At 39.1% G+C, this 13221-nt stretch overlaps 2 protein-coding genes across 8 annotated transcripts in view; one reads left to right on the forward strand and one right to left on the reverse strand.

Annotated features, from left to right (window-relative positions):
- Window positions 1-643: 643 nt before the first annotated feature.
- LOC102194601 (putative fibroblast growth factor 1) lies at window positions 644-5381 on the reverse strand. 4 transcript variants are annotated; one of them, XM_005727780.1, is made up of 4 exons: window positions 5231-5381; window positions 3035-3251; window positions 2444-2547; window positions 644-1947 (listed from the first exon to the last, which is right to left on the reverse strand). In XM_005727780.1, exons 1-4 carry the CDS (start codon window positions 5270-5272, stop codon window positions 1762-1764), a joined length of 549 nt encoding a protein of 182 aa, XP_005727837.1. In that variant the 5' UTR covers window positions 5273-5381; the 3' UTR covers window positions 644-1761. The 4 variants fall into 4 exon arrangements, with proteins under 4 accessions (XP_005727837.1, XP_005727838.1, XP_005727840.1 ...); XM_005727781.1 differs by lacking the exon at window positions 5231-5381 and adding an exon at window positions 4259-4314; XM_005727783.1 differs by lacking the exon at window positions 5231-5381 and adding an exon at window positions 4263-4304.
- A 4505-nt stretch (window positions 5382-9886) lies between these two features.
- Window positions 9887-13221, forward strand: part of LOC102195462 (rho GTPase-activating protein 26) — an 88723-nt gene continuing 85388 nt past the window's right edge. The window contains exons 1-2 of one of the 4 annotated variants that reach the window (XM_005727787.2): window positions 9887-9979; window positions 10419-10685. In XM_005727787.2, the coding sequence (XP_005727844.1) occupies window positions 10532-10685 (154 nt within the window). In that variant the 5' untranslated portion in view covers window positions 9887-9979; window positions 10419-10531. Of the gene's footprint in view, window positions 9980-10059; window positions 10175-10276; window positions 10344-10418; window positions 10686-13221 lie in introns of those variants that run through there. The other 3 variants (XM_005727785.2, XM_005727786.2, XM_005727784.2) reach the window with 3 other exon arrangements.

The following is a 13221-nucleotide window of genomic DNA, read 5'->3' on the forward strand; positions in this document are numbered from 1 at the left end:
ACATGGAAGTTTAGACCATGCCTCCATCTTGTGGCCAAATGTATATTTTGCCTCTAGTAAATATCTTTAACAGTGTAATTTATCAATAAAACACCAGTTTTCACATTGGAATAATGCCATAGAAATTACATCAGAAACAGACTAAATACAAAACTAAAGGCACTACAAGAGTGCAAACATCCGCCAAGCCAGCTCAATAGTAATATTATATTTTGCATATACTGATTTTGTTTTTTAAATGCACTTTAAGAAGTTTCTCGTGTTGTAAAAACAAGTGCAAAGTGGAGGCTTTTGGTATCTGCCATGTTCAAACCTATTTTTATATACTTGACATCATTTTTAGTGTAATTATTTGTTGTTATTTTTTATTTGTGTAATTGTAGTACATCAATCAATACGCACCACATTTGCAAGAATCATAGCTTCTAGGTTAAAATGCTTTTTGTCAGTTTTTGAGCAATAACTTGATCATTTGAAGACCTTGAAGACCTTAGTGGATCCATGCCAGATTTTAATGGATCGTTAACACACACCCAAAGAATGACAGGCACACAACCAAACTCCTACCAATAACATATTGCTCCTTGGCAGAGGTAATAACTATCATAAATACAGTAAATCAAAAATAGTATTTATTCATTCATGTATAATAATACAGGCTTAATCATTACATTTAAATAGAGTGAATACAATATGTATTACTTTGTGAAAAGGTGATATAGTTACCTTTTTATTCCTTCACTGTAAGCATACATTATTTAGAAAATGTCTTTTACAATGTTGAGTAGAATTAAATGTTATTAGCAATAAATCTTTATAAATACATATTCATAATAATCTAGGATAAAGTTACAGTAACAGGATTTTAAATCAAAATTAAAAAGGGGGGAATTTACTTGAACTGTGAAGCATTTTACAAAATAAAAGAAAGCTTACGTTATATACCTGCTATACATCGTACATAAACACACTTAATAAAAGTTTCACTCATTTCTCTGACAAAGTTTTCACATCTGCTTTTATAGGTCTGTCAGCCTTCCAACAGTCACACAAATACAATATATTAATACAATAATAATTCTTAGCAACACAAATTATTTAAGAGCTGCTGTTTTAAAAGGAAGAATTCTGGCTTCACAGTAACACCATATCATCTTTGCTCTCTTGACTCCCTCGATCGACATATTCATAACAAAATGAGGAATTGTTTAGGAAGACTAAATATCTATTGATTGAAATTCAATTATTATTATTAATTCAATCCATATAAGACATTTCTAGATTACTACTGTAAACCTTGAATATCTTTCCTTTCTTAAATTTTGAATTCAATGCCATATTTTTGGTTTTATTCTTTAATTATATTCTTTTTTTGTGCCAGACATTAGTAATGCTAAATACATTTACGCATGTAAATTGCATATTTTTTCCTCCCTGTGGTGTTTCAAATCAGGGTTTAAATTAATCACTTTATATATTTTCTATCTGCAGTGAGATAAAGTATATATGCTATGCACTTACAAAAAAAAACTGTGCTGGATATGATCACATATCCATACAATGATCATTTATAAACTGTTCAGTCAAATGTTAAATTTGTGTATGAAGAGCGACATTTAGCCCAGTAAGAGTTTTGCCTCAGCCATTACCAGAAATAACCGATTTTCAGTGACCTCATAATCGTTTGTCAAGTGTAATTTTACACTAATAATGTGCATTTAAACATTTTAGCGAATATACAGTGCCTGCTGACATCTGGCTTTACATGTTGCCTGCAGGCCTTGGCAGGAAAAAAACGGCCTTCTGACCCTGGTGGGTGTCTGGTCCGGCTTTGGGCTGGCCGTTCCTCTTCAAGGCGACGTACCAGTTGTACTTCTGAGAACGATACGTGTTGTGATGGTTCTCTTCATATTTCTCCAGGAAGTAACACTCATCGTTCAGAGCTTGCTGAAGCAAGAAAATGAAAGGGGGGGGAGGAGGATTGATTATATCTCTAATATACGGTTAAAGGTAATGCGGGCATTCACAAACAGTAACTGAGCAGGATACAACGAGGAATATTGTAACATACTGAATCACCAAAATAATAATCAACATAACCCTCTAAAATAAAGCTTGTCTGTTTTATTTTAGACATCCCAGTGACAAATTATTAGTCACAGCAATTTGGTAATTACACTGAAACTTTCCACTGTTTTGCAGTCTAGGTTGTTTTGCACAACCGTTACAAAACTGTAACGATCAGCAAGTTTAAACTTACGCTGAGAAAGGAATGAACAATTGTGTGACTTGATGAAAAAAGAATTGAAACTGTTACATAGAAAGACAAACGGGACCAGTGAGCATTAGTTGCAATCTGTAAGTGTTCAACCTTTCCATCCAAAATTCATTTTTAAGTCAAACTGCAAAATATATATATATATATATAAAAAACACAACTCACTACTCCACAGAGGTGTCCATTTCTGTTCATAGCCAGATACCTTCCTGTCGCCTCACCTTTGATGACCACCACCCCCGCACTCACAGCCTTCAGCCTCAGGATGTCTGCAACACACATTACACAACACAACACCACAGCGTTATTGCTTTTTTGTTTTTTTCTGTTTTCTTTTCAAAGTTAACTGGACGATCAAATCATGTAAAAACAATGTAACTGTGATATCCCGGAATAAAAGTTTAATAAGTATTTTTCAGGGAAACTAGGCCCTGCTGTCCAAATGTGTACACAGGTTAAGATGCTATTATTGCAAAACCAAATCACTGAGCAGCTTTACCAGCAGCCTAATTATTATTCCTTTAGTGGCAAGATGTCCTCTTTTCCTCATACCCTCATAACCTTTAATCAAAACATCTTAAGTTTGCCCATTCTCTTTTGTTTACCATCATTATAACAATCACGAAGACTTTTAACCTAATGTTGAAACTAAAGTTAAAAGCCTCCCCTTCATATCTTGCACGTAATCTCTGGCTCCTGATTTTGAAATATAACCAGCAATCACAAATCAAACAGTTCTTTTGTTTTTTTCCTCACCATATGTGTCATTTTCTTGCCTCCCACCATTGACGGTTCCATCTGGTAAAATCCTTAGATGATAGCCTCCATTCATACTGTAGAGCCTGGTCAGTGTCTGGGCTTCCTGCTTGGACAGGTCCAGGGACCCAGGTCCAAAAGGCAGCACTGTAATGTCTCCCTCAGACATCACACAGAGAGTTTGAGGTATGGACGGAGCAGCGTGATGTCCCTGTGTCTGCAACGACAGAGAAGATCCAACGTTTTCACTCTTCACGTCACCTGGACTGCGGCTGAGACACAAGACGAAACAGGAAGGGGAGGACAACGTCGCCTTCATAATATGATTACAGGAAATGCTCCCCTTTCCTACCCTCGCCTAATCACTTTCTCCATCTGCCTGGCTCTCTGTAACTTTCTGTCAGCCTTTTAAGGAACACACTTTATTATGAAGTGATAAAACCATCCAGGGATCAGTTCTGGATGAAGGCCAGGAGGGGCAGCAACATGACCAGACTTGTTTTAGAACTGAGCATCACTTTGATTCTCTTTGGAAAAATAATTTCCAGATGGTGGGTGATGTAATCTTACACCTGAAATCAGTGTGAGGCTAGACAACAAAATAACCAACACATGGACATAACAGCCAAGAGAGAAATTTGTGGTAATTGTTTAACTTCCCTTTAGTAAGTTTTATATTAGCCAGCATAATCTTACAAATAGGTGCAAACACATGACGCTGAATCCTACTAGTGGGATACTGGACCCTTGACATTCTTCCTACACTCTCTGAAGCATTAACACTAATCTATCGTTCAGCTGGATTTAACAGACATGTTAACACGTCAACAAATCAGCGACTATCAATATGAGAATTTAGAGCCCAGGCAGCCCTCTTGGTCTTACCCCTGGATTCCCTGCTTCCTCAACAGCTTTTCCAAAAAACAGTCAAGCTCATTTTAAAGCCACACTGTCAGTATAGTTTTTATTTCCTGGATGCTTGAGATCCCAGAGCAGCGGTAGCTGTCATAAAGTCAATCCAGTCCAGAAACAGCAGTGGCAGACCAAGCCAGTGGAGATACTCTAACACGCACAGGTCTTTGTTATCATTTGAAACCGGAGGTATAGCTGCTGAAGAGCCAAGTTAGCCCACATCTGGAATGTCTTGGAAGAAGCAGAGAGAAGAAGGGGAAAAAGAGAGAGAGCGAGGGAAAGTGAAAGCCACAGGAGGAATGTAAGGCCTACCCACTGGCGGTCTGTTTTTCCTAAGAACAAGATCTGGAGGACAGGATTACTGGATATGAGAGCTTGTGCCAGACTGGCTTGGGGACCTTCGGACAGAGCAGCAAGTGGGAATGACGTCAAAAGTCCAACCAATGACCGAGTCAGAGTACAGATGTGTGGGAGGAGAGCTGGAATCTGTGTGTATTTTAGTGTTTATTTCAGTGTAAAGATGAAGAGCATGACGGTGAGCTAAAGTAAAGTTTGAAAAAAAAAAGGGGGGGAAAGGGAGGGGGGGTTGCAATAAAAGCCACAAAAATAAGAGGCTTTCCGTTGACCCTGCAGTGGTCCGAGTAAACAACCCTTAGTTTGCACGTTTCTAGCACCTCTTTTACTTTGAATCACTTGGCAATAGTTCTACATGTGCTTCACAAGAAGTTTCCTCTTATTTCATTTGAATTGGCTTCTCTGTAAGTTGTTTTGGCCTTTGACTAACAGATTGTACTATGTGGTAAAACGGACTGTACCACATACTGTAACCACTCATCTACCACAATATTTCATTATTCTCACGTGCACTCTACTGGTTGTTACCTTGTCTTTAACTCTTTACCCCTTGAGTAACACTCTTTTCTGACTGAGCAGTTTCTTTCGTATTTCAGGCCTGCCTATAGAACAAAACAACTAGGTTAGTGACAGTGATCACTAACCTATAAATCTACCCTTGGAAAAACCCAGAAGCTGTTCTAACGATCATCAAACCACATCTTTATTGATATATGTATATATATATATATATATATGCAGAAGTATCAAAAAGCAGGGGAAAAGTTATGTTACAGATATGTACACACACAGACCAGACAGTCAAAAAGAAAGCACAAAGAAAGACAAACATTAACTTCATTTTTTGTTATGAAGATCCTTATTTAACTCTGCAGCACTAATTACTAGCCAACTTTATTACCACACAGACAATAAGCCATCTTCACCTACCTGTGACAATGTCATGTGACAGTGCCCCCGTTGAGCCAGCATGTCCTCTTTTTTTTCCTCTTAGGTGAGGCTTGGCTGAAACAAAGTTTTTGGGGCCTCTTGTGCCAAACTGTCTTCCTCCTTTCTCTGCCAGTGAAGTGTCTGGCCTTTATACGGGCTTCTTAAGTATGAATTTGAACTCCATCCACTCCTCCCTCACCTCACCCCCTCTTCTAACAACGTCAGAGGACGCATTTTAACAGGCTAACGTCAGGACTAAAATTACCATCCACGACTGGAGAGGGAGAAGGAGGACAAGCCAGACCCTAGAAATGAGCCAGGCCGCCTGTCTGACTGAGCACTGATACATTCTTGTAGTGGTGTCCTCCTGGAGACACTGGTAGGCAACACAATATAAACAGTTATAAGAGACACAAAGGGAATGACTTCAGCACCCAGAATTAACATAATGCCAGTGCCTTTGGATTCCAAGTTCTGCTTCCCATATTACAGGATAATAGGATTCCATAAAATTCGTGCAAAACATATAATGCGCAGGTATCAAAAGTACGAGTGCATTACATGTATACAGTAAAAGTATGTGGGGTGTAAATGGAGGAATACTGTACTTAAATGAGGCATTAAGGAAAAACAAAGTTGTATTTTCAACAAAATATTTCATATCCAAAACAAAGATTCATTAAAAAAAAAACAGAAAGAAGGAAATGTCGAGTTTTGTACCTCCATAATTCCAGCTCTGTAATCTTGAAAAAGAACAGACACACTCTCCTAAAAGGTTAACCAAAAGATATGAGGCTGATTTTTGACTGGCAGTAACACTGAAGCAGCTCTGAGAGGAAAACACATTAAAAAAAAGGAATGTAAGTCCAGAAGATAACACAGAAATGATCGACACCCTCACATTAGCGCTTACACAAGGTTAATGTTGGGAATTTGGGGGGAGTTATAGGAATTTATGATTCAAAATGCTGCAGCACATATTAAAAGCATTTTCCAAAGCCTATAAAAATAGACATTTTTGGATATGCACTGTGATGCGCTGACATTTCTAAAAATGGTGGAAATGGCTTCCAAGACATGGCAATCTCAATATCTATTTTTGCAGCCGTTCACTGTCTTTCCTGCAGCTATGTGAGAATAAACAGTGGCGGTGTGCAAGCTAGGTGATATATTCACACTGACTACTTTGTCCCCGTCTTCTTCTAATGGATTTTTCTCCCCCTAATTCATCATCTGCAGTGCATCTAAAGGTTAAAACCATCACTTTGAAGTCAAGTAATCACCAGGCACAAGACCGTGTCAAGAATGTGCAGAAAAAAAAGAGTGATAACCAAAAACTGAGGAATCTGACCTACTTTTCTCTCACCTGTTCCATCAGCATTGAACTGCTTCTTTTTCTTTGCTTCTATTAACCACAAGATGGCAGAATGGGTTAACCTTAGAGGTGCTTCAGTCTGCAAAAAATCAAGTCTGCTGTTCATGTCCACAGAGCTGACACAGGCATATTTAGAGCATGCACCATTATACTGCATTCTCATTAAACCAGCATTCTCAGTTTTTTATTGGCACAGTATCAGAACAGTGAAAGTAGTATCAAATGCACATTTACACGCTAGCATTTATTGGGTGTTTGTGTATTTGAGTGTGATCAGCTGATGAATATCAACTTCAATATTTCCATTCCTGAAACAAATATGTGGCTAATTAGCTTCTTAATGTTGTAGTTTGTACACCAGCCTTGCCTGCCAGTGAGATTGTGTGCAGACAGTGTTGTTTGTCAGAGCTTTGACACCAAAAATTGGTGTGAGTGAACCAAAAAACTACAAGCTGCAGATTAAAAAGCTAAAGTCTGATAATTCTCCTTGGGTTCATCTCAGTTCATATTGCATGAATTCATTTTATGGGGCTTTAAAAGGCTAACTGACACTCAGTCATCATACGCTTTTATCTTTCACATGCTGCTGATTAGGTGCCATTAATCTACAAGTATTCTGTCAAAAATTAAATCCCCAATAATGTGTCTGATGCTTGAGGCAGGTTTGTAACAGTGCTTTCTTTTTCTCTAGATAATTCCACCTAAATTCTTGAGTTCCTGGCAGTCTTGGGCTTGTCATCAAAATGCATTTGTTCCAGTTGTCTTATTAAGTGCTATGTTCTCCATTTCAGATACAATTTCTTCCCCTTCAGTTTTTTGTGGTCTATTTTTTCTTGGCGTTATCAGAGAATTATTAAGACCAAATGCTGATCCTAAAGAAAAATCTGTTTCCTGCATCACCTCGTTGTGTGGTGGTTAATTCTGGTTCTTAAACTAGCCTCCTGGATTTTTAAAATTTATACATAAACAACAGGTGACTTCCTGTACATTGCATGTCTGCGTACACCAGACTGTGACAGATGGGGTAATGAGCAAGCGACCAGATGCAGTGCTCTACTCTGACAGAGGAAGTGACACTTCTAAATATGAGCTGTTTTCGCACAATAACCACATGCACTTAGTGTGCATGTATCAGTGACATGAAGTGAGATCTCAGGACAGGAATCAGTGGCGGAAATGCATTAGGCCTCTTCAAGCTTTACTGGATCTGCCGGTAGATCAGTATCAAGCTGATATCAAATAAATACAGAGCAAGTATTGCCAAAGCCAATAGCCTATGTAGGGGAGAACAGTGAGTCATGGTAAGATAAATCACTATTAATTTGAACAATTTTGAACACAAAGATAAATCACTTTCGTTTTTACTTGCCACAGTTATTAGCTAATGCAACAAATCACGCCTTTCCATCAAATATCGATACTATCGATCTATCAGCCCACCCGTAGTGCTCACAGCTAGATCAGATCACTATATAACGGATGTTCCCTCTTATCAAAGAGAGTCATAGAGTGTAAAAAACATATCTAAAACTACCAGTTTAGAGCCATCTGGAACCATATTTATTACAGCCTATTATATATATTTTTTGATGATATGGCGTATTTTTACATTATATTATAAAATATCACAGCTATTTTAATGTGATGCAAACAACTATGGAACAGATTTTCAGAAAAGGCAAACTAGTGCGCTCAGGTGTGGTTGGTTTTATGCGATAAATACAAAAGTCACAGCCAGTTTTTCCCAGTATCCAGTGCAAAAAATAAGGTATGCTCTTTCACTGCGAAATTAACATTAAATTGGCGTGTCGCAAACGACAGTAACTCAGTTTGCATACTCCTCCCAGAAATACATATACGACAGGGTGAGTCGCAAGGGTTTCCGAGTTCCCACCTCTTACACGTAATGCCCCCTCTCTGTTTATGCAGCCTCTTACCAGTAGAGGGCGCCAGAGGTGATGAGCCTTGGTGGGTACCTCTCCTCTCTACAGAAATTCCCCGCTCTGGTTGAAATGACATCACCGTCTCCTCCCACCAACCAGACTCCGGAGCCGCTGCATACACAGATCGTTTATTCACAAAAAGATGGTTCACTCGATCTTTGACAGGTTTTGACCTGTGGGACGCTTTTAAGCCGAAACATGTTCCGGTCATTGAAATAAAATGAATGAAAAGTATTTCATACATGTGACCCAGTTATTAGTCTTTCATCCCAGAGCGAGCCTACTTTCTGGGAAGCTCCAATTGACATTGTTTTTACCCCACGGGTTAAAGTTTACACCATTCAATAGAAACTTTGAAAATTTAGACAATTAAGCAATTTCGACTCAAAATGTAAACCGTTCTCTTCTTCAAATGTAAAGATATGCCTTCCAATCTTTCAGAAATCCTCATTTTATACAATAGTAACCAAATATTTTTGGCGTTTGAGCTTTTGGAAAAACCAAGAAATTAATAAAGAAAGTAATAAGCTCATCATTTCGGTTTAAAGGTAACTGTTGTGTACCTGATACTCCCTTTATTTTCCTCCATGTACACTGTAGTGGGAAGTGCATGATATAGTATGCTGATTGCCCTAGCTTGAAGCACTGTGAGTGACATCATCTCCAGAAAAACAGCCTTTTAATGGGATTACTGATTAGATGACTTGCATTAGCTTTTCATAAATATGATGAATCTAGTGGTAATCAAACACAGCGAATATAACTGCATAGAAACAAACCAAAAGCAGACAACCACTTTGTTGCTTAATTTCATACTTTAATGACATAAACTATTGGCATATAATTTTACATTGCACTAATTATTAACCACACCTGAGATTTGTAAACTAGTGGCACAGGTATGTAGGATGGCAAAGCTGGGGTAGTGGTTGGTGATGTTCAGAAGTGGTCCAGTGGACCGGGATAAAATGCAGTACATACATTTACAGGTCTTAGGAGATCAGATGTGTGTTGACTTTGGTGAGCTATTAACTTTTCTTCCAGTGATTTACTTTCTTTGTTTTTCTGTTTAGAGTGTAACATGCTGACATTGGTTGAAGTATCAAAGGTAGAATGATGACTTTCTAAAATTAAGCCTACCTGCTAAGTATTAATTACTAATTAATTATGAAGGAAGTAGTAATGTGCGAATATTTTCACTGTTTATATGCTGGGTGCTGCTCTTTCCATCTAATTCTAAGAGTTCACTTTTCCAATGCAGTTTCAGGAAACTTGGTCAGAGTGGACCCTCCTTCTTTTATCCCACACATCTTTGCTCTGGAGAAGCTCACCGCTCGATCCGCCCCTAAACGGTCGAAACTGCCCTCCACGTCGTGCCTTGCCATCTCATTGGTCTAGACAGACGTCAATCAGTGGATTATCCTTGTCGGGGTAGGTTGATTACGGTCTGCGGCGCTGAGCTGAGCGGTGCTGGGAGAAAACAGTACATTTAAAACCGCCCAGGGAAGACACCGCATTTACGAGCGGAGTTTTGTTTTTTTGCTGCCTCCCTCCTCCTCGGCCCCGTTTCAGTCTGTCCGGTCCAGAATGAGTCGTTCGAGAGGAATGCAGCACCGGCTTACCTGAGCAAGTGGACACATTTTCTTTGAAATCCATTTCCAGACACTTATTCAGCTCTGTCTCCCCCCCCCCCTTTTGAAATTTAATTTTAATTGGATGTCTTGTTGTGTTACTGCTGCTGCCTTGTGTGTCTGCCTGAGTGTTTTCCTTTGCAAAGAAAAACGAGGTTATGTAGGTAGGGATTTCTCTCGGATCCATCTCCGCCCTGTTGTTTTCATGTTGTAATTGGATTTTCTATCATTTACAACAGCAAAAGCAGCACCAGAACAACAGGTTTTCTCCCTCCATCATCATCATCTCGTTCCTCTTTCCTCCTGCTGTCCCAATCGTTTATTCTTTTGCCGGGTGGTGGTGGTGCAGAAGATGGGATTACCTGCCCTGGAATTCAGCGACTGCTACCTGGACAGTCCACAGTTCAGGGAGAGACTCAAGTCTCACGAACTAGAGCTGGACAAAACCAACAAGTTCATCAAAGAGCTGATTAAAGACAGCAAGGCTCTGATCCAGGCTTTGAAAAGTAAGTGGAGGTTGGAAGGGGCGTGAGTGTGTGAGACTGATAAAATGTGTGTGAGGAGGTTGCAGTTGACAGTTATATGTGATGTCCCTAATTATTGAAATAAAGGGGAAAACAGTCAAATCTGGTTCATGTGGGCTTGATAGAATCACAAGGATTGAGAGGTGAGAAGCCCCCAGGTGTGAAAGTCTCAGTTTCATTGGATTCATGTGAAAGGCTTACACTCTGCTTTGTGTGTGTGTGTGTGTGTGTGTGTGTGTGTGTGTGTGTGTTTCTGATAAGGCATGCTGAGAGGCTAGGCGGGTGAATTTGACTGATCACAGTGCATGGTGTCCTCTCATGTTGTCAGCACATTTGCTCCCATTAGCTACATTGTGAGGTGTTTACAGTGAGAGAGGGGGTGTGCACTGTGTTTCATCTACATTGATATCTGCTGCTGTTCATCTGATGGGATTTGAGGCTGTGATATGCTACAAACGTTGGCCTTTAATCTAAAAACAAAAGCCTTTATTTTACATTAAAATTTTTATTGTAGAAAGGCATAAAAATCAGAGTGGGATTGAACGGAATATGACTTTTAGGTGTGGTGGTAAAATATTTCTGTTTCTCTATAGGTCAAACTTAGATCAGCATTACAGGCCAAGTGTGTTTATGCATGCACGGAAATGGGCTCAGTGGTTCTCACACATATTTACAAGAGAAATGATGAGGAATAAGCAAACATTAATGCATGACGTGAACAACAAAGAAGGTTGGAAAATGCATGCTAGTGTATACATTTAATGGCAAGGTTTATCTAATGTTTATTCTTCAAAAGCAAGAAGATATGAATTTGAATAATAGCAAATGTCCAACATTCAAATGTTAATCTTATCATCCTAATCAGGGCAGCTCCTATCACATAACACTGGGTGAACCATGACTACTAACCTTAAACAAAACATTAATGTGTAACTTTTATGCATAACTGTACTTCAGTGAACCACGGTTCAGCTAAGGCTAAGCATAATCCCACCTCCCTAGTAAAAGATTAAACTAATAGTTTTTTCCATGCAAAAATATGAAATCTAAGGCTTTCACTTTTGGTAGGGAGTCACGAGCACCTCAGAGGCTGTGACAGCACTTCTTGCTTCGGTAGTGTAAAGTTCATTCTTGTGCCTACACAGTTTTCATCAGCATGTGCAAAGATAAACAAGTGCCATTAAAGACTTGCTGTGTCTTTAATAGTCCTGTCAGTACTATTCAAGTCTAACTTTTTATTGCGCCTTTTAAGTCTGCATTGATGTAAAGTTCATGACGGGCAGGGCTCAAAATGACGTGCAGTAAGGAGGGAAGATTTGGTGGTCAGTATTACTGTGGTATGTTCTAGAGGCTGGTCCAAATGTCTGCACTGACCAGCATGAAATCTTATTCTGGCATAAACTTTAACAAATGAACACATTCAGAATTTGTGATGTCATGGTTCAACTATACTAAAATTCACAGTTAGCAGCTGTTTTTACTCAGTGTAGTTTGCTTGCATACAGTCTTGAGCCACCCCAGATTTCTTTATATCTTCCTAAGAAAATGGGAAATGGGTGCAGAGATTTCATTGAAACATGTGCAAAGATACATGGAAATCCAGTGTCCAAGGCAAAAACAGAGTTTTTACAATTGTAATGAGCATGACGGTCGATGTCAGGTAAGATCAACTTTAATTCTTTAACACAGCCGGAACTCTCTTAGGTAACATTTCATGTTACCTCAGTCATCTTCATGAATAGTTCTCCAAGCATCTTGAAGGACATTCAAAGCTCGTCTGTGGATGTTGGCTGAATTTTGCTCTCTTCACTGTTGAGATGATCCCACACTGAGGTGAGGGCTCTGGGGAGACCAATCTATGATTGATAGGAAAATAAATCAAAGACCACTGGTTCGTAAGACACGATTTTCAGATGCTGCTCATCTGCTATAGATGTGTATATATTTAGACCTGCCGCTTCTTCTTTTGTCCTCCGCTTGTTTCCTCAATTCTTTTTAAGGACACATTAAACAACGTGCTGTGTTATGCCAGTTTCCCAGTAGCTCTTTGGGAATCCCCTTGTTGGTGCAAAAGCACTGTTTAATGCATGTTCTCTGTAATGGACATTTGTTTTTAGTCTATATCTTTTGACTTATTTCAGGTACCCTATTACGTCCTGATGTACTACGTAGAGGACCTCCTGGGCTTTCCAGTGATATCTCCTGTATTTGGGTTACCTCTTTTAGATCCAAAGAAAAAAACGTTTAATGGGAAGATTCTTTTTTCCTCGGTTCTCAGGAGGATACAGTGCTAAAATTCTTCTGTAATACTACTACTACTACTAATGATGATAATAATAATAATAAAGATAATAATTTATCAACAAAATCATGTTCAAAGTGATCGTGGGCGATCGTGGATCAAAGAGTTGGCAGTTCGTCTTGTAACCGGAAGGTTGCCGGTTCGAGCCCCGGCTCGGACAGTCTCTGTCGTTGTGTCCTTGGGCAAGACACTTCACCTGCTGCCTACTGGTGTTGG

Source organism: Pundamilia nyererei, unplaced genomic scaffold (genome assembly GCF_000239375.1).
Source record: "Pundamilia nyererei isolate P.nyererei 1_Seehausen unplaced genomic scaffold, PunNye1.0 scaffold00026, whole genome shotgun sequence".
In the NCBI taxonomy this organism is placed as follows: Eukaryota; Metazoa; Chordata; class Actinopteri; order Cichliformes; family Cichlidae; genus Pundamilia; species Pundamilia nyererei.